At 46.4% G+C, this 22,036-nt stretch overlaps 1 protein-coding gene and 1 pseudogene across 3 annotated transcripts in view; both read left to right on the top strand.

The window, feature by feature from the left end:
• The first annotated feature begins 507 nt into the window (after positions 1 to 507).
• The window catches only part of LOC126544740 (ral GTPase-activating protein subunit beta), a 66,877-nt gene continuing 45,348 nt past the window's right edge, over positions 508 to 22,036 (top strand). For all 3 annotated transcript variants that reach the window (XM_050192198.3, XM_050192200.3, XM_050192201.3), the window contains exons 1-9: positions 508 to 818; positions 4,809 to 5,013; positions 5,554 to 5,752; positions 7,176 to 7,340; positions 8,251 to 8,484; positions 9,416 to 9,673; positions 16,492 to 16,662; positions 18,317 to 18,595; positions 19,758 to 20,056. In XM_050192198.3, the coding sequence (XP_050048155.1) occupies positions 799 to 818; positions 4,809 to 5,013; positions 5,554 to 5,752; positions 7,176 to 7,340; positions 8,251 to 8,484; positions 9,416 to 9,673; positions 16,492 to 16,662; positions 18,317 to 18,595; positions 19,758 to 20,056 (1,830 nt within the window). In that variant the 5' untranslated portion in view covers positions 508 to 798. The remainder of the gene's footprint in view (positions 819 to 4,808; positions 5,014 to 5,553; positions 5,753 to 7,175; positions 7,341 to 8,250; positions 8,485 to 9,415; positions 9,674 to 16,491; positions 16,663 to 18,316; positions 18,596 to 19,757; positions 20,057 to 22,036) is intronic.
• LOC126546480 (U2 spliceosomal RNA) lies at positions 20,934 to 21,112 on the top strand (annotated as a pseudogene).

Consider the following 22,036-nt stretch of genomic DNA (forward strand, 5'->3'; position numbering starts at 1 on the left):
ATCTCAAAAGTTCGCTTTTGTTTTTGTCGATTCAAGCGCCGGAAGCGAATGCAGGGTGCAAAAATATGTTATGTCAATTGTCATCAGCCACCGCCCTGTTTCAAAGGGGCGCTTATAGCATCCATCCCATCCATGCTTTTGGTGGTTGGATGTGGCGGAGGCGATTTTGAGAGCCAGAGCATTGAGTTTTGCTACTATGCGTGGAGCAACACTTGCCTCTTAGCACTCTTAGCACCTTCTCAGAAGAAAACCGAATCTCAAAGTTAGCGGGCTGCATAGGGCAAAAGCGAAGCCAGAAACACGTCACAGTCTTAGGGATTTGTTTCTGTTTCTCAGGCAAGGAAACCGGTTCTTCGCAGTTAAAACAAAACATATGTAATCGGGAAGCTGTAACAAATAGAAGCACGATCGGTGGGATTTCAAGGGAAAATTTTATAACACTTTTAGTTTCAGTTTCGAAATTCTAGCATTATCATCATCATCAGTTGTTGCCCAAGAGGAATCGCTCCCGTCAACGCTGTTTCGCTTGTGGCAGCGTGTCCCAGCTGATCCTAGCAAGAAAACGCGATTATGTTATGGACAATTTCTTACTTAATCGCGAAGACTGCGTTATAGCAGCAACATTTTTCGCCATTCCTGAACGAGTTCGAGGTCAGCGGACAGCGCCTCGAGTTTGGACGCGAGTCTGGCACTCGGGGGAGGTGTGTCGCCTCACCTCACCGTCCACTGTGCGATCTGACGCCTGCGGCAGTATTTTCCGTGGCAAGTGCTATGCGTTAGCCAGCACAAGTTCATAAGATGGTTCGTCAACGAGACAGGTGAGCTTCCTATCGTTGACTGACAGAAATCAAGCAGCAACCGCCACTCAACCACCGATGCATACCGACGCTGACACCCTCTTGTTGGTGTGCGTGAGGTGTTTCCTTCAATGCATTGTTTAAATGTTTTCCTGACGCATCCTTTGAACTACTGCGATCTGCACTCGCAGGCTTACGCGAAAACTGCTCCATAGTGTCCTGAAGACGTGCGATGAGTTACAACAAACTGCCGTCGTAGCTTCCGCCGTATTCTTTGCCAATTCCGAGTTAATATGTTCGCGGAAACGTCGCCTTTGCTGCCTTTGCAACTCATATGTTAGTGCGATTCAACAAAAATTCCGTCTTCCATGAGCCATGCGAGCTCAGGTTAATGAAAAGTCGAGCTAAGATCGCCGTCTCGTACAGTTATCCTTGTACACTACACACAGCTTCACACAACTTTGGATCCTTCGACATGCTTGTTTTCAGCAAGAAGCCGCTATTCCATCATTTTTGCAAGGGTGCGTCTAATTCCAGCGTAATTATACGAGTATCGCATTTGTCGCACTTAAACATAAACCTGATATTAATGAAATTTGTTATTGCAGTAAGCAACAGTAGGGATGCTGTGTCATTAGACATGAACCCATTGAAGCTAGAGTTGCAGAGCATCACCTTTCTTTGCAACTCTGGGATTTTGTATCGGTTGGCATGTTTCCAACATTCTGTGTTGTAGTCGAAGGTCGGCACAATAATTGGATACTCTTCCACCAAAATCTTTTTGCACCATGTACTCACTCGCACTGATGTGTACTCATAGTCATCAGCATTCACTACCGCTGCTGCTCCTGTCCACAGATACTTGCCAACGCTTACTCGCGTTCATACTCGCTTTCACATACACTTTCCAGCACCAGTCAACGTTCACAGCTGCCTCCACCCAGGCTCATGGGCACTTAGTCATGTTAGCACTCACTTCCACCACTCACACTTGCCGACAGTCACTCACATCCGCTCATACTCACCGACACTCATCGCCATTTATACCCTCATCCAAACCGATCTTTTTTAACTCACTAACTCACACTCTATCCCACCTCTGTGAAATCAGCAAAGACCAAATAGGAGCCAGTGCACTCATGAGTGAGTGTGCTGACCTATGGTTGTAGTTATTGTATAATTATTTCAGTCACAGCAATCGCTTTTAAGGTGCTGACGGGAGCACATGCTTATTTCGACCGCATTCTCCATCAGCCATGCGCATTGCCTTGAGTTTAGAACGCAAGGTAACTGAAATACCTAATTCAATACTAGATGGTATATTTTGGGACTTGGTATCTTCTAGAAGTCCATGTTTGAACATACTACTTTAGCATGTGCTAGCAGGTTGTGACTGGCAGTGGTGGTTTTCATGCACTGGAGGAGGAGGAGGAGGAGGAATAAACGTTTATTTTCGAAACAGTGTCCTGGGTTAAGCCGCGGTTCTACTCTAGGTGGGAGGTCTCCGGCACTGGCTTCCAAAAATATATACCATGAGTGCTATGTGCTTCCGTGACAGTACATAGACCTTTCAGCGGTGGTCTAACACAGCATCTGTGCTGATATTTGGGGATTAAATAGCGTCATGCTTTGTTATACCACAGCTTTTGAAGGCCCTCCAGGCTGTACTTGTGCTTGCAAAAGTACATTCAAATTGCTTGCTCGTGCTAGCGGGGGCCTAGTGTAGCAAAAATAGAATTAGTAGCATTGTGTAGCTACAAATTGTGGGAATTTTTGTGCTATCTGCAGTCAATCATATGTTAAAAGCTGGGGGCATGGATTTTGCGCAGCCCAGCAAAAAGCAAAGGCCACCTAGATGTACGCCTAAGCAGTGTCCATGACACTGCTTGTGTCATGGACACCAGAACACAGTTCATCACTTCATCACTGGACACACTTCATCACTGGACACACTTCATCCGTAGGGTGTCCAGATCATGTCCGAATGTCCGCGCTCTGTTTTGGAGACAGATAAGACATCTGCCGGATGTGCATTTTTCGATATCCCACCGCAAATGTCCTAAGGATATTGCACAAGGGCCTTTTTTGGCTTACACATAAATAGATAGTCCTTCAAAAAGGTTTGTCTGAGCTTTTTTGTTAGTGAATTATGTTTTCTTGTCAGTTAGAATTACAATCCAAAGCTATCAAGTCTGTGGCTTGTGTGCACGTCGTACTTAGTGAATTTTTTATGTAATTTACTTCGAAAACTTCAGCTAGTTCATTATGCCATTTGTGCTTGGCAAAATGCTGTCACACAGCATGCACTATGAATGGAATATACATATATAGCAGGCATGGCAAATGGCCCTGACATGTCCGTAAAATGCATGTGTGATGTCCGTAAATGTCCCTTGTGGATGTGGAACACTGGAAGTGCATCTAAATGATAGTGAGTGGGACCTCCACACGATGGATATCCATGTCATGGCAGTGGATGTTCACACGATTTCCATTGGATGTCACTGCAATCAATAGGAGTTGGTCATACATTTTTGTGCCTTTTACTTTTTTCTGGGCTGTGCAAAAGTCACACGCTCAACTGTTCACATTTTAATCACTGCTCCTAGTGCACAAAACAGACAGCCTCTGCTTACTTCTGGTCCAGTATTTTTGTAAATGCCAAGAAAATGAATTATTTAATAACCAGGATTAATGCAAGCTTTGCTTTCTCAGGCTTTTCAGTTAGTTTATGCGTTAGAGAAAGCCTAACAGGCGCTTATATTAACAGGTGCATACATATACATAACAGGTGCATTGTTGCAAAGGAAAAAAAAAAAGAATACATAACGCTTTAGTTTCCAAGTTATTTCATAGGTAAGTGCCTGATATTTCCAATACTTCTTTACTTTCTGACCTGTTGCTGCTAATTGCAGTGATTGACTAGGAGTTACAGAAGAAGTCAGCTTCTTTTCGTTGTGGGAAGGAAACTTTTCTGTTTATTTTAAAAGAAGTACTGACTCAGCACATTCAGGTTGTCACTGCTTTACATTGTGTGAGGGTCCAAATGCTCTAAAATCCCAACAAGTGCACTGGCAGGTTCCAGAGTGCCCTAAATAATTAGCTGTGTTCGTTTCTACAAGCCAGTTTTGGTTTTATTACCTGGCAGGTGTAAGTGTAAATGCATCACAATACAGTGGCGGGCTATGTTACTGCAATCGCTGTGGCTGCCACGCACGAGCACATCCAGAATAAATGTGTGCAGTGCTCTTCTTGTTTTTTTTTATTGCTATGAACAGCACCATTACATGTAGCCCTATTCCTAAGATGTTGGTATATTTAGCTCTGTATACTGATGTCATAATAATGATGATGCGAGGTCTGGCATTTCGAGGTGGCTGTAGTTTCAAATAAGATACCTTATGTTTCTCAACCTTTGTACTTGTTATGTGTGATCCTTTTAAGTGCGAGAAGCAACTTTCAAAATATATGTCAGTGCTCCTTTAACGATCATGTGTTTTAGAGTGATAGCTTCCTTTAGCTACTTCGCCCACTTTAAATGGACATTGGCCAATCTTGCACAATAAGAACTGGAGAGGGTGACACGAGCAATGAGAAGGAGAGTAAAGGTGGGAGAGAGAAAGCATAGATGTGCAGGAAGAGGAGAGTAAGGGATGAGGAGAGTCCATGCCAACTGTGAATACGCTCTCTGCAACAGTCTAGCATGGCTGCTTGATAGAAATGTATTGCTAGGAAGTTGTAGCTGGGTACTAGGTATAGTGAGTGTTGCTACTGAGTTTCGAGTGGGGTGCTGTGATTGCAACAAGGTACTATATAATGTCGTGGCATCATTTCGCCTTCGTGGTTGGTGTCTAGATTGCCAATTTCATGTGTCTGTTGGTGTGCTCATAAGGTTTCATGATTCATGGATGGCATGGGGATGTGCAGGAGGTTACAGAACAAAGCTGCCGCTGACTCTGACAAACACCTTCGATGATTTCTATCACAACTTTTCACCATTTCCTTTTCCAGAATGTACTCCGAGTGGCTCGTGCTGCCCGTCACGGAAGATGCGAAGGAGCGCAGCACCAGTGTGCTCCAGAAGTTCCCGTGTGCGGCTGGCCGCAATGTGGTCGCCGCCGTTCTTCACTCACTGGCGAGCAACCTGGGGATCAACATTGCCAAGTGTGAACCAAGCACTCTGGTGTCTGACATCGAGGTCAACTGGTGCATGGAGGTAGGTAACGACCGGTGCAGCGCACGGGATACTTAAGCTTACAGTGCAATACTGCAGAGGTGGACAGGAAGGGAGCCACACAAGCACCGACTTTCGCAAATAGTTTGCTGGAAAAAGGCGCATATATATAGGGGGAACTGGTTGAATGGAAACAGATTTATTAAAAATCTCCTGTGGTAGATATTGCAATTCTGTCACATCACCTGGATTACTTGGATCGGTGGACACTACTTGCAAGACAAATTGCAAAGGGATGAGAGTTAACTAACAAAAATAGCGAATTAACATCTGATTATATAACCATGGAGCACATGCCCTAATTGCACAGTTAAAGCCATGCAGTGGCAAAGCAAGGTTCATTTAGCTTAAATCCTCAGCTTAGCACCAATTTCTAGAAATACGTCTTCAAAATCTGTACCGAAATGTGTTGATACTCCAGTTAACAGTTGTGGAAAATTAGGTACTGACAAGAGGCAAATGGACAAGTGTTTGAAATGGAATAAGCAGATTAGAGTTGACGATCGCGCGCCTTCCTCCCAGGTCATTTGCTTTGGGCTACGGCTACCACTCACAGAGCACGAGGCCATCCGGGACTGCGTCCACGTCTACTGCGAGTGGATGCAGGCCCTGACGCAGCCGAAGCCGTGCGTCCCCAAGCCAGTCCAAGACGATGCCAACCAGTACTTCAGGAGGATGCTGCGCCACCTGTACAACCTTTTCGAGCCTCGCGAGGACAGCCGTGAGTTGCGCAAGTTTCATAGCGATGACAGTAATGCGGACACTGCAACTGCACATCAGTGTCATGTCCTGCCCACCTACAAGCTGCTTCAGATGGCAAAAGAGAGCCTGTGTTTTTACATGCACCGTGCATGGCATTCCTCTACCCTAACTCAATGGGCTATGTTAGAGAACTGGCACAGGATTGCAGGACAAAAAAGAAAGCATAGTGATACTTGACAGCACAAAAAACTGGACAACCAAATAGACAAGGCAAGGTGGAGCACTTCTATGTCTAACCAACTAGCCCAACAGCACATTTGTGCAAAAGATAAAAAAAGCACCTTTCAGTACTAGACAATGCTGGCACAGCGCATCTGATGGTGTAACCATATGTACAGTGTAAATAAATAAATTAATGTGTCTCTTGTCTCATACCATAGTGAGGCTGAAGATTACCTGCCAAGTAGACTCTGACATGTCCGTATTTCACAGCACCCGCATCTGTCACAGCGCACTAGCCAGTAGAGCTAACCAAAAAGGGTCCCAGCAACTTATCTTAGCAGGTATACCATAAAGCTATCTCTTGACATTTACCTTTCTTATTCACTCGTATTGATGTTGGGCTAGTTCCACTGGCCGCTCGTTCCTTGTCGGCAGGCTAGTCAGATGCTGAACTGTGTTGTCCACGGTCATGGCCAGTTTCAAAGTTTATTGCTTCAGAGTAGTTACATGTGTTGATAGATATGAAATACAAAAGGGGGTCCCTTAGTCAAAGACTGTATTGGGACCTCTGGTCTATGTTAGGTGGGGAGTGGAATTACTACATGGCAGCAAAATAAAGCAATATCATGAGATTAACAAACAGGTCTAAAAGTAGAACTGAAATAAAAGACATGTTGAAAAGAAATACACAAAAAAAGAAAAAGACAAAAAAGAAAGAGAAACAAGAGAAAATAATAATAATAAAGAAAAAATGTGCAAGTATGAGCAGATGTATATCAAACGTAAATAATACAAAAGCACATCAACACAGTATGATATGTGAGCTAGAACAATACATACATGCCCAGCAATTAGAGCAAAATAATTTAGTTTAAAGTAAATAGATCAATTAGTGTTTGTACTACTACCAAAAAAGCAAGAACATGTCTCACGCTTAAAGTAACTGTTGGCAAAGGGGTCAGCCAACTTGCCATAACTGTCATGCTGTTAGCGCTTTTTCTTTTGCACCTAACATATTCTGTGGGCTTAAAGAAGTCAGAGCTGTTTGTTGCCTTGCTAAACTGCACATCATTTCATCTACTTTTCTTAGGAAATGTCAAGTTAACAGTCGGGGCTTCTTTTCGTTATTCTTTTGCGATGTTGGAGCCTTTTGGGCACGCAGAAAATTTGAAGGAAACGGTCCCTTCTGAAAAGAGCTCAAACCTCGTCCGTTCTTTCAGAGACCGACATGATCAGTCGCCAGGCAGTGCTCTGCCACCAAGTGCTGAGAAGGCTTCAGACAGTCGCCCAGGAGTCGACAAAGATTGAGAAGGAGACGTGGGATGAGATCCTTCGCTTCCTACTGGCTGTCAACGACGTGTTATTGGCACCACCGTCCAGAAAAGGTTGTATTTTCCATTTATTTTTCTGCACTACCTGCAGGGGTAGCCTAGCGGCTAGCCAACTTGCCACGGTTATGCTGCTTGAGCACGAGGTCGTTGATTCGATCCCGGGAATGTCAGCCACATTTCGACAGGGATGAAATTTTAAAAGACTGCTCGTGTAGTGTAGATTTAGGCGCATGTCAAAAAACCCCGGGTGGTCAAAAATTAATCCGTAGTGTCCCCCTCTATGGCATGCCTCATAATCAGATCATGCTTTTGGCATGCAATACACCAGAATTTTTTTTCTACAAGCAGCTCTTACATCTTGCTGCTGAGCGCTAGGTGACATGTTCAATTCCGAGCCTTTGTGGCCACATTCCAGTGGTTGTGGAATGCAAAAAACACTCATGTGCTAGGATTTTAGTGCATGTTAAAAAAGCTTGTGTGATCTATAATTAATCCGAAGCTCATCTTCCTTTGTGTGTTGGTTTCGGATGTTAGACCTCATTGTTTGGTTCAATTAGCTTAGTTATAGGGGTAATCTTTCTATCAATTTTTTTCGTCACCATTTCACTTTACAGGAACCCTGCGTAATGTGAAAGCAAAGCGTTCTTGTTGCTGTTGAGAAATTGCGTGTCGCATGGACGGTGAGGTACAATTGAGCATGGATATAATGAACGTGGATTTAACAAATTATTGGACATAATGAAGAAAATCTAAATATGTATCTCACCAATATCAGCACATAATTAATATATGCTTATAATGAATATGGCAAATAATCAAGGTGTTTTCGGCTGGGCGTAGCTTCGTTTCAACGAAGTTGACTCTAAAGGTAGTCAGAGCCGCATACCCAGAGTCTTTACGTTTTATGGTGTACATCTGAATGATTCACATTATGACAGACTGTGATTGCGTCTGGCCGTTGCAGACGACATGGGCAGCCACATGTGTGAGCGCATCTTGACGGCTCTGTTCGAGGTGTGGCTGCTGGCATGCAGCCGCTGCTTCCCATCACCAAACCTGTGGAAGACGTTCCGTGAGCTGTGCTGCACTTGGAGGCACCGCGGGGCGCTCGTTGAGCAGTGGAACCGCATCAACCTTGTTCTAACGGCCGCTGTGTTGCGCCTCATGTATGGTCACCACTACCCGGAACTCAAGCTGGGTGAGCCGTCATTTGTCACATCCTCAACGAAATGTTTGCCAGCTATAATTGCTTTGAAAAATTTATTGCTAAAAGCTGACCCCCGTATTTGTGAATACATCCTAATTTCAAGTCCGTGCTTGACTTGATTTAAATGACGCCTGTCGTGAACGCGCGGAAGGAAATGCAAAGAGTGTATTGGGTAAGTTCATGCCAAGCTTCATTTAGATCAAGCCAAGCATGGGCTTCAAGTTAAGATGCATTTCTGAGTATGAGGGTTAGAGCACAGGAAGAAGCATAGAGAAGCTTAGAGCACTTAAAAAATGTCATTTTTAAACCTGTGCTTCTTGAAGGATGTAGACTAGTAGGAAGCCTCAATGGGCTGAGTAGAAACCCTCAATGGCCCAATGGGTGAGGCTTCTGTATGGCTGAGGAGTCTCTCAGTCTAGGTTGTAAAATGGTTAGCTTGAATTATATCTCAGAAATAGGCAATGATATTGTACGTTAGGAAGTTTCAGCCTGTCTGTAAATGTATTGCAGTTTATCGTATACCAGGTTACCGGGGTCATATACATGGGTGGCTGCACTGGTAGCGCCATCATGTGGCACAGAGTTTAAACATAGAATCCGCAGAGATTTTATTGCAGTGACTAATTGTCTTTCATTAACATTTCCTGGTTGGACAAAGTGTCACAAGATGCCACTACCAACGTGGCTACTGCCATCCACGACTCTAGCGACCCACTATTCCGTAAACGGTAATGCATTTATGGACAATCTAAAACTCTGTTGACACTGTGTTCTGAAGCTGGGTTAGGTCGTCGTGGTGTCTCTCATCTGTGGTGCAGCTGCCGCCTCCCTTTGGATGTTCATGTATGGAGCTAGAGCAAATCATCATTTGTTGTGTCCCGACAGACTAACTCCATGAGCATTGTTCATGGTTGCCATGCAGAGGACGAGGCGGTTAGTCTCGCCGCAGAACTGAGCGGCGAGCAGCTGGCACAGGCGTGGTACCGCTTCCTGCACGTGCTTGGCAACCCCGTGGACCTGTGCCGTCCCGAGATCGTCAGCCAGACGCCGGGGTTCTACAGCCTCCTGGAGGCCAGCGACTCCATCGTCGACCCATTCCAGAACCCGTGCCTGGCCGCACTGCCCCACATCTTCCACAGAGCCATGATGGGCATTGCCACCCTCGTCGATGCCACTCTGGGTATGTGTGCGCTGCCTTGTTCTTCACAGCCACCCACCCGGTAGCTCAGTGGCTGTGGTGTTTGGCTGCTGAGTGCAACTTCTTGGACTTGATTCCCATGTGCAACAGCCTCATTTTAATGGAGGCAAAGAGGAATAACCCACGTGTACTTACATTTATGTGCACAAACTTATCCAGAGCCCTCCACTACGGCATCTATCATAGCCCCAAAGCCATACACAGCAGCCACTGGAGCAGAACACCTCTCTTGTTTGCACCAGTCCCGCACGCAAGTTTCGGGAACTCCGAACGCCTATGATGCAGCCCAATTTCCGTTCGTCTCCGCATGCATGACCACTTTCCTTTTAAAAGCGGCATCATTATGAATTCTGCATGTCTTCACAAAGGGCACTTCTATGCTAATAGAGCAAACGCAGAAAATGGAAAGACGTACAGTAGACTAACCTAAGCACACATACTACAGCACAGGAGAAATTCACCTCCCTGCAGCACAGAGAGTGCACCAAGGGACCACTACGTCAGGCGGCGTAGCCCCTTAAAGCTCTCCGTGGGGATGGGGGAGCAAGCATTTGCTCAAGAGCTGCAAATACTCCCCCATCCCCAGGGAGAGGGAGAAGCCTTCACACTATTAGATTTGTCGGACGGTCCTACCGCTGTCGACCAGATGTAGGAGTCGTCGGACTATCTCGCCGCTGCCACCATTTGAAGGAGATGAAGGTCGTAGACAGGAACTCGGTGAACAGGATTTATTTACATATTAACAGTTTAAGCAGGATACATTGGCAGACTAACGCGACTCCCATATGGAGCCCGCAAAACTAACATACAGCAAACAGTTTACGAGCACACAGCTCACTAGTACATTTCTAGTATGACAGAGCACTCAGCTCCCGACAACGATCACGACACGAGCACACTCTAGCAGCCGGCAAACGCTGCTTATAAGCTCTCCGCTTGACGTCATAGTTCGACGTCATCGTTCGGCGGGGACGGAGCAGGAAGGGTCGGGAAGGTTCGTCCAAGCATTGTAAACTTGCCGCCGCCTCGCACTATGGCTCACCCACCCCAATGCACACAAGTTCGAGCCCATACACACAAAGGCTCCGGAGTCAACGACCGAGGGCTTCGTAGAACTGTGCTCCGTCTGGTGTGGCGCGGCGGAGTACCACATTCCTGAACTGACCGCGTGCCACGTGGCCGCCGGTCATCCGCAGTTCTCGGTACCGCCCAGCTTTCAGTGCCGACGTCAGAGGGCTTCGTAGAACTGCTTTGTCCCGGGTGGCTCGGCCAAGTACCAATTTCCGGAGTTGATCGCGCGCCACGTGGCTGCCGGCCGTCCGCAGCTCTCGGAATGGATCCCTGTCTGGTGGGCTTGGAACACGTGCAGCGGGCTGAAAGCTGGCCCGTACGGCCATTCTTACCAGCTCCTCCATGGCCCGGAAAATCTCGCCTGGCCAGTGCTGGCAACCGCTGGGCAGGAAGAGAATGGCTGGCGAGCAAGACGATGGCTTTGCTCTCTGCAACCCCTGCGTACTTGGAATGCCTTCAACCATCTTACAACAACTGGCACAGAAGAGCCGACCCGGCAACACAATACCGCTCAGCGTTCAAACGCCCAGAATCAGCTGCTAACCCACCAGGCCTCCTATCACAATTTCCATGCAAGTCACTCAACTGGGAATCCCAAATTTTGCCCCAAAATTTCGTGCCGCCAAAGCGAGCGTTCACGTTCCTCCTGAGTTCGACCAAACCCGACCGTCGCGCTGCACAAGAGTAAAGGTTTACGCAGAATTAAACCGAAGCCTTTCAAACACCAATACTCAAACATAACTTCAGCAGCCTAACTTCGCGAACAGCCTGTTCCTACCCTATCACAGTGGCGTACTTATCTCATGTACTGCTGCCACTGAACCGTCTGGCCAACTCCACAGGTACGCAATCACAATCGCGCTAGCTTTGTGGTCCCTATTCCGAACACGTGCTTGCATCCAACAAAGTTTTCATCACGCTGACTCACATTTGTTCCTTTAGTCCACACAGGACACGTTCCTTAAACAAACAACCACACTTGCGTAACTTACGCAACACAGAGGAACCTTTGAACAAATGTGTCTTTTACTAACTAGCTCTTCGCACGCGCACCAGAGAAGTCAGAATACGGCTGCCCTCAACACACACGAGCAACCCAGACATAAATCTGCTTCTTTCCGTCCACGCAGGACACGCGCTAATGGACTTAAGAGCTCTTCCCAGTGCAAATCACGCACTTACTGAAAATCTACGCGCTTAACCTTAGAAAATTCAAAAACACTTAAAAAGAAAAGGTTAAATAACACACACGCGCGTTACGATAGGCCTCTCACAGATAACCTTGACCTTCAGGTTACTCACGCATACACAAAAAGAAAGCCTATATACTTATTAATGAACACCTCGCGAGACTACAGGTTTACTTTAAACGCGTCTTTCAAATCTCGAGCTTCTCAAACAAAACATAAACAGAGCTCATACCTTACATATTGAAAGAAATCCTAGTCTCAAATCGCGAAAATCTGCAAATGTTCAAAAATAAAACAAAACAACACTACTACGGAAGCTCTCTTGGCCTCCCGTTCCCGATTGCTTACGACTGACTCATACTTTCAGCCGCACCCGAGGTGGTCGCGGTTTAAAAGCTACTCTGGCTACAGAGGAACAACAAAAGGGCTGACTCACTATCAGCTCCCCCAAGACGTTACGGTCTCCTGCCAATTTGCGTCCTCGTGCCCCGCTTTCAACATGACCTCGACTGACCGCGTCGCTACTCCCCACCTGGTCTCGTCTTGCCACCTTGCGCTTCTTTGTACTGTACGCTGAGCTTCGAAGAGAACGACGGAACGACGAGGAATTTGACTGCCCCGTGCCCTTTGTCCGCGTCCGTGCAGAACAAGCTTCTCGGTCCCCCTTTGACCGGTGGCTCGAACGTGTTTGATGCGTCAACATCGTCCCTGATGACCGCACCTGTCTTTTCTCCGCGCCCTGCCCTTCTGGGTCTCTCGCCGTCTTTGGCGGCGCTACATTAGTCACCGCATTCCGATTTTTTCGGCGCTTCTTTCTGCGGCGCTTTCTCTTTGCACTCGCTTTCATGTCGCCTTCTCGTGCCTCGTGCTGGCCGGTACACATTTCGTCGGCCCGGATCGGTCTCTTACCCGCACAGTCTGAGTGATTTACATTTAAATCTACTCTCACTTTGCCTCGACTGGCGGACAGCCCAACCGACTCTGAAACAATGCAGCAGGCTTTACTCGAGTTCGACAACTCGCACTCTTGCGAACTGCCCTCTACTACATTGCCCAGCTCACGCTGTGCATCTGCACACAGCCCGTCGGTACCGATCGCTGTCTCACGCGCACAGTCCGAATGATTAACAACTGAATCATCCCTATCTAGGCTATCTAGACTGGCGGAGAGCCGCACCGATCCCTGAACAATGCAGTTGTTCTCTCGTGAGCTACGGAGCTCGCCACCCCGAGAACTACTCTCAACTGCATCGTCCAGCTGGCACATTACTTCTGCGCGCAGATCTGACTCGACATGGGTGCTCGCGTCTGTCAAGTCCGTAGTATTCTGTACCTCGCTAACGACCTCGCTACCATGAGATGCGACGCACACGCGCGGTAACTGTGCCAATTTGTTCGCAGCTGGCCTAGCTGTCTCTATAGTCATCTGTTGGCACAGCACCTCGTCGCTCTCACTCTGGCCTTTAACGGCCTCTGCTGCCACTAAAGCTTCGTTAGCTGCTAGCACTTCGAATTCACTTGTGAACGTGCTGCTGCTCTCACAGGTACTACTACTTTCCTCGGCTTTTGAACAAAATCTGCTATTTACTTCCTGCCACTTTCGCTGCGTCCAGCCTACAGATTTCTCAAGCCGCTGTTGTCTCTGTGCCAATAACTGATCACAATACTGTATCTCTTTGATCAGTGCTGCCTTCTTTCTCTCATACTTTTGCTCCCGCTCACGCTTACGTTCCTGATACTCACGTTCGCGTTCATTCTCACATTCGTGACGCTCACACTTAAGAGTAAGTTCTTGAAGCTCACGCTTCCGTTCATTCTCGCGTTCTTCACGCTTACGCTCACTCTTACGTTCACGACGCTCACGCACCAGTGGTTCCTGTCTTTTACTTAGAATTCGTTTGCCCATTTGTTCTATGAATTTCAAATCATTGTTACTTTCTAGAATGGTTTTACGAATCTCTGATTCCTTCAAGTCCTCATCTACGTTTACCTCGATCTCCTCACGCAACCACAACAGGTCAGCTCTCGTCAAACACATTAGGACCATGGTCGCTACTTTAAGCTTTGGCTCTGCTGTCACACAATACTTGTTGCGATACCCACGCAAATCAAAATACAAGTAAAAGATCCCAGCGAATCAAATCCAAAAACACAGTGAAATTGAAGCCTGGTAAATCTTACAGCCAAAACCAAACGCTTACCCACTGAAGCAGCACCATATCACCAGTCCTTCCCCGCCGTATCCAGTCAGTTGCAAGAGGTGGTCAATCTCAAGTCGCCTCCAACTTGATCAGGATGCCGGTCGGTCACCATGTGCCAACGTCCGTCAGCTGCCGTTGCTGTCTCCGAGTCGTAGGCCGATCTAGGAGCCGTAGTCGGATCTCACCGCTGCCATTCAGTTATTAGATTTGGCAGACGTAGCTGTCGGGATGAACTTGAGACGACAGGGCTAGGCGAGCAGGATTTAATTGCAGGATTTACATTTAAAACAGGACATACATTGGCAGACTAGCGCGACTCCCATATGGAACCCGCAAAACTAACATACAGCAAACAGTTTACGAGCACACAGCTCACTAGTACATTTCTAGTATGACAGAGCACTTAGCTCCCGACAACGATCACGACACGAGCACACTCTAGCAGCCGGCAAACGCTGCTTATAAGCTCTCCGCTTGACGTCATAGTTCGACGTCATCGTTCGGCGGGGACGGAGCAGGAAGGGTCGGGAAGGTTCGTCCAAGCATTGTAAACTTGCCGCCGCCTCGCACTATGGCTCACCCACCCCAATGCACACAAGTTCGAGCCCATACACACAAAGGCTCCGGAGTCAACGACCGAGGGCTTCGTAGAACTGTGCTCCGTCTGGTGTGGCGCGGCGGAGTACCACATTCCTGAACTGACCGCGCACCACGTGGCCGCCGGTTATCCGCAGTTCTCGGTACCGCCCAGCTTTCAGTGCCGACGTCAGAGGGCTTCGTAGAACTGCTTTGTCCCGGGTGGCTCGGCCAAGTACCAATTTCCGGAGTTGATCGCGCGCCACGTGGCTGCCGGCCGTCCGCAGCTCTCGGAATGGATCCCTGTCTGGTGGGCTTGGAACACGTGCAGCGGGCTGAAAGCTGGCCCGTACGGCCATTCTTAACAACACATGCATCTGCTTGGCGTAGGCAGCACGCAACCCTTGGTGCTCACAGGGGAGGAGTCTCACCAGAAACGTCATAGATGGCCCCACCTCTTATCACCGGGTGAAGTGTGAATATAGCTTAACGCACGCCTTTGTTTTTTTTCCCAAGAAAAGTGGGCCGAAAATTGCCTGCGCTGTGCAATTGGATACCAAACCAAAACTGCAATCGCAGCGTTTGTATGCTTTACCTCATAACACAATTGTATAGCGACGAAGCTGACTTTAAGAAACTGGTTGGTTTTCTACAACACGTCGGACTCTTGCCCATTTTTCTTGCTAAAAAAATGGGTGCACGTTTAATTTAGGCTTTGTTTATGATCTATAATTTCATTTCTACTTTAGTTTTTTTACTTTGGACACACAGAATGAACCAAATGAATCAGCGGTGTGTTAGCGTTTTTTCTGCATCCTGTTCAATTTGACCCGCTGGATAATTTGATCAGTTTTGTCGGTCCCGTCTGGGTCAAATTAATGGAAGTAGACTATATCAGCATACATCAAACAACACAAATGTTGGCTGAGAGAAGACAGTCTGAGAACACTGGTTACCATCATTTTGTTACCGTCATAACAATAAACGGTACTACCATAGCAAACTCATTTTTGCAGCCATAACGATAATGATTTTAATTGTTGCTTCTGAGGGTCTCGTGCTGATGATGATAAAGGACATAAACACCATCATTCTGATGTAACCACATCAACATTATGGTAACGTGGATCTCTTCACTATGGTCATTGTGATGTATTCATGATACAGTTGACTTCCATTCATGAGACCCTGACGGGAGCAACAAAATTGATTTAATTATTCAGCCAGTCGAATTGAACAAGGTGCAGAAAAAACAGCAAAACACGCTGCTGCTTCATTTGGAGTATTTGCCCGATTCTAACAGCCCCTGAGTTAAACACGCACCCAATATTTATATGTCTGAAGTAGAAAACTAATGTAGAAATGACATTAAAGCTTCTAAACAAAGTAAAAATCTAATCCGCACGCGACCTTTTATCAAGTAAAATGGGGAAGGGTCGGATATGTGTTGCACCACGGCAGCTTAAAGTCAGTTTCGGGTTACCTAAAGTCATCTTTGCCGCATGATTCCTTAAGTCAGCTTTGCCGCAATGCATTTGTGTTGTGCTGTAAAGCATACAAACGTTGCAAAGGTGGCTTTGGCATCGTATACGATTACACCACGCAGGCAGTTTCCTGCCCAATTTTAAATAATTTCTTTACTACGTCCTACAATTCCTATTTCGGAAAGAATATTTTGGTTGGACAGGGATGAGGACTCCCGTAAAAGAACAGTGCTCTCTCTCCTTTAAACCTGGTGCTCCCTGTGACTTTGTCACTCCAGGCATAAGCCCTGTTGCGGCAGACGAAGACCACCAGAAGTTAACATCGCACAGTAGTTCCTCTTCTACGGGCAGTGGATCAGCAAGTACAAACACTGGGTCCGGAACAACCACGACTCCCCCGCACCAGAGGAGGGGGGCCACACGCATCACTGCCATCTCAAACTTGAAAGGTGTGTAGTCAATGATGCCTATGCTTCGAGCTGCTGGTGACATGCTTCCAATATATCGTGTTTGAACAGATCTTTAAGAAATTTCTTGGAGCACGTAGTGCAATTCAGTCTGGTCAGGTGGATTACCTGGAGAGGTGGAGATCACTTGCACGGTGAATTGCAGTGTGGAGATTGTAAATGAAAAAGAGAGTCACTAATTAAGTTTCAGTTATTCTTTTTAGGACATGTGTTAAAGTTGCGACACAGAAGCTAAGACATAATGAAGTATGTCTACTTGTTGGTGGAAATCATTAAGACTAGCGTGCTTTCTAGATATCTATCCTTAAAATATATTGCAAAATGCACCAGTGTTACTGTTAGCAGCTTCGCCAGGTCTCCCTTTCAAAGCACAAGTAAAGCCACACAATACCATCTGCAATCGAACTGGCTGGTTGACTGATACGCATGCTGTCTCTCACTGTATGCACTAGTGTCATCCGTTTTTCTGCCTTTATTTTTGTTTTGTTTGCACTGTTTAGTACCTCTGAAATGAATCCCTGCTTATGGACACAGCCACAGGGCACGTGGAAGCCACTTCTGCTGTTGAAATATTTGTACTCTCATGTGTTTCTTCCTTTTTTTATCATCAGTTGATATACTCTAGACGCTCTACTGCAAGAATGAAATGAGCTTCGCTCCTTTGAGAGCTCATATTCCAAGATACTCCTCAAATTACCCACTAGTGATTAGCGGTAGGTGTGCTGACAAAGTGCAAAGCTGTGTCACTTGAGACGAAACTACAAATTATGCAAGACTCGGGGTATTAACTTGCGCAGTCAATGATATCGACGATTCTGAAAACCACGAGCGCCATAATCATGAAGTCTAAAACCAATAACCACACCGATCAATGGAAAAGGTGCACTTCGGGTGCCAGGGTGAAACTCCCCATGTGTGAAACCAACGCGGTGGCAGCTGCTGATGTTACCGAACTCTGGGAGCACATCGCTACTGGCGATGAAATAGGTGGTGCTTTGATGGAGGAATTTCTGAGTGCAGGTAGCGCTACCTTGTTTTGCAAAAAAATCTCCGACAGGGTGATCATTGTTGCGACCGACGGTAACGTTGTGTGACAGAGGCGACGACAGCAACAGCAGTGATGACGAGATTGACAGTGGCCCGTCTTTGACACTGACCCCAATGTTCACGTAAAGTGCACTGTTGTCGATAGAGTCGTTCGTTGATTTCATGCACTCTGCAGCCGTCGGTGTTCATGCAGCCACTGGATGCGATGCACACCGCAGTTGTGAACGTGAAACTTCCGTGAAAGCAAGTGCAGATTTTTTACTGTCTCAGCACCTAACGCTTGACATGCTGTTTAAAGATATAAATGAGCATTTCATTTTTCACAGCCTACTTTCTGAAACGTCAGTTTTTTATTGTAAGTGGCAAATTTGGTTTCGGAGCTACAAAGGTATGTTTGGCAGCTCTTTTTCTTTTTTTACGCCTGTCCATATATAGCGTTGATTGATTATGACAATCGGATTTTTCCTTCTTCTTGATATCGTACTGCACTGTATACCTCACAAGGCAGTGCCTTCCTGAAGGACCACCGACTACTACTCTAACGACTACTATAACATGTGCATCACCCTTGATGGCTACTTCTCTCCAGGCATGTCGAAGCCAGGGGTGTTCTCCAACATCCGCTCGAGTACGGCATCGGCTTTGGCACCCGCAGCGGTGACGGGAGCGTCGTTAGCCACGGCTCCTCTGGTTCCGCCTCCGACACCACCAGCCTCCACCGCGTCTCAGCAGCTGAGGCCGACGCCTGCACCGATGCGTCCGCGGTGCAACTCGGTGCTGCACCTGTACGGTGCGTGGCTGTTCGAGGCTGCACTGGTGGGTTCTGAACTGGACGCGCAGGGCAGTTCTGGCCTCCTTCAGGCTGAAGGTGAGGAGACCTGGTGGACTTTAATCCTATGTAGGGCAACTGCAATGAGAACGTGAAACAATGTAAAAAACCTAGTTTCAGCTAGTGTAGATATGCAAGGCCTTCGACTGGCGTAGTGGCATAGGGACTATGGCGTTGTACTGCCAAGCCCAAGGGTGCGAGACCAAAATCCTGGCGGCAGTGGCCACATTTAGATGGGAACAGGTGGTCCAGTTTCAGGTGGTCCAAATTAATCCGCAGTCCTTCACTACAGTATGCCTCATAATCATATTATGGTTCGGGTGCATAAAACCACAGAATTAAACCTCGGAAATTAATTTAATTTGAGGGCCTTCAACATTGCACTATCGGTGCTTTAATAAAAAGGCTGGCTATGCTGGCTATGCAAATGTTGTTTGCACACAGCGTTTATGCTCCTTGACAGACGCAAATTGTGCAAACAATTACAGTATTTGAATGCCATGCTCGTAACAATGTAATAATGAACATTTTTCATTAAGACAGCCGTATGTCACTTTGCTTCCAAGATATTCATAATCAAACTTGACAATCAGAATGTTAATTTGGCTTTCACAGGCAGGAATCTCGACACAAAGACGAGCTTCCCATGTGACCTAGCAGATTTCTCATAGGACATCATACTCTATTATTTGTAGTTGTTTTACTTTTGTTTTTGTGATGTTTTTGACGTATTTCTTCCGGCGTTACTTTCCTTCTTCTAATTACAATGTTTCTGTGCCCTCCTTCCTAAAGAGTAGGCAGATGTGGTGGCCCTTTTGGTGGCAGTTGATAGCTTGCTTTATCATTATTGTCCTTTATGTCTACTGTATAGTTGACTATTCTTCAATCAATCATGCCTAATTAAACTTTTCGCTTAATTCGAACGCACTGGAATGTCCTGGTGAGAAACTATACATTGCTAGGAAATAAAAATTTGTTCCGCTCGAACTAAAGTCATGCCACTTAGGTTAATTTGACTCCTGTCGGCATCCATTCATGCATAAGATTTTTATATTCCGCTAAAGCTATAGTGACAGTGCTCTCATTTTGATGCCTATCGCTCCAAATGTGTGGTACCGATAGTACAAACTTTACGATTGCCCCTCATATATGTTTTTGACCAAAACAACCATCTCGAGCATCGCTTTCCACGAACGTGCAGGCACGGAAAGCAGCATGCACTCGCGCTCGGGCTCGCTTCTCGAGTCTGCCGGTAGCGGAAGCAGTAGCACTCGCAGCGCGGTCTCGGCCTCGGGAGGTGGCTCGACGTCCTTGCCGGGCATGCCCGAGGCCATCGAGTTCCCACCCTGCCTGAGTGTCGAGAGCTTCGAGGCCGGCCAGGCCGAAGCCGTGGGCACGCTCTGCCGTCTCTTCTGCTCCAAGCGTACAGGCGAGGAGATCCTGCCCGTCTACTTCTCCCGGTTCTACCTCGCCCTGCAGCACTGCCTCGGCAGCATCGAGGTGCTTGTTGCATTCTGTTTCAGTTCGGTGTTTACTCTGCCCCGCTGGTTTCTTGTTCGTTTTTCTTTATTCTTGTAGGTCAGTTTCTCGGGTTCTTCTAGAGGCATATACTTTCTGCCACTTCCATTTTCTGGATGGTTATATTTTATTCCAGTGCAGCATTGTTTGATGACCTTTATCTCCTGTGTATTGTGTTCTCTTTGATATTAGTTCGTTCTACTGATGTTCTGTTGTGTTATCGACCTATGGGAATTGTGATGCTTTGTTTTAATTTCTGACCCAGAGTCGCGTTTTCAGTACCACTGCTCTGGGACCCTCCTATGTACACACATTTTGTAATATCTGTTTTTATGCATAAACTCAAATCAAACTCAAAGGAGTATCCACTGCATTAGCTAAGTGACTATGGTATTGCACTGCCGAGTTTGAGGTCGTGCATTCGTATCACGGCCGTCACAGCCACATTTCAATGGGGGCGAAATGCAAAAACGCTCATGCACTTAGATTCAAGTGCACAAATAATTTTTTTTAATGGTAAAAAAAGTTGGCTTTGCTGCATTACTTAAAGTTGGCTTGTTCAGTGCCAATTAAGTAAAAAAAATAAATATCATGAGCCATTGCACTCTGTGACGGTAGATGAACCAGCAAAGCTGTTTATCATATGCCACAGATCTGACACAGAATTTTGAACATAGGTACGGACTCATTTACCATGATTTTTTTATACATGGATGATGGGATGGCCTTGAGGAGCCGGAGAAAACTAGACACGCGTGAGGTTTTGATGGGACCGCCACCACGAGAGAGTGGGAGGAAAGGAAAGGAGATACGCAAGCGCTTGGAACGCAGGCAAAGAGAGGGCGGTGCGAACATAGACATGACCGACTGGGTCAAAGTGTAGTATCTGTTCTTATCAGCTTAATATCTCGTACAGTTTGTATTTGGACCCAAGATATTAAACTTATTTTTGCAAGTTGGCGAAGTGATTGAAGCATGTTTCACCTTTGCCACAGGTCAGCCGGGTATTACACTATTTTCAGGATTGGCCCACGGTTTTTGGTTTACAGACATTGATCTGCTTGAAACTAGCCATATACAGCTTCGCTGTAAAATTTGACTGTCCCAAACATGACTTTTGCCCTATGACAGCTGTGACGCAGCCGACTGCCATGTGGAATCACGTTCAATCATGTGGAAAGGCCTCACTTATTGTGGTCTTCATTGGCTTGGCCTCACTTAGTGTGCTGGCCTATGACAACATCGTTTTTCATGTTGCCACCTCTAAAAATACACCTAGATTTCAAATTTCTTTTTGTGCAGCGCCACTTGTGACTGAAAAACAGGACTAGACATGTGGACATGCTCAGATTGTCTCTGGCGATATAAATGTACGCTTTTTACCAGGAACTAGCTCAGCTCATCCATGGTAGGTGGTGGGCAGCACAAGTAGACATGCCTAGCTCATCTATGGGAGGTAAAGGGTTAGTTCATTTGATGCTAAAGTTGGTCGCTAAACATCAGACCTGGCATCATCGACGTGATTGTGATGGGATGGCACAAAGTGAAATTTGCTGACATCGTGCATCAATAACGCTTGGTATGGTGATGTTGCTGATAACAACAAAGTTAATGAGCGTTCTGTTGCTAATTGCTTCTGGCTGTGCGTGTGTGTAGTAGCCACAACAATTGTAAGAATGGAATGAGACGAACTGTCATGACATCATGATGCATCCACTCCCTGCAGACCAAACCTGAATTTAGTTTGCAGGACACACGTAGGACATTAAATGGACACTAAAGGAAAACGTTAAGTAGAGCCAGATTGAATGATTAGGCTACTGTGATATCTAACTCATGATTTCTAGTGGGCACAAACCTTTCCTAAATGAGAAAATTCTGAAAATGAAGAAATCGAAGTGGTGCCATCTCTTGTGAACTATGGTACCTATCATGTGAGGTCATTATTGGCTGATTTGCAGA

Source organism: Dermacentor andersoni, chromosome 10 (assembly GCF_023375885.2).
Source record: "Dermacentor andersoni chromosome 10, qqDerAnde1_hic_scaffold, whole genome shotgun sequence".
Lineage (NCBI taxonomy): Eukaryota > Metazoa > Arthropoda > Arachnida > Ixodida > Ixodidae > Dermacentor > Dermacentor andersoni.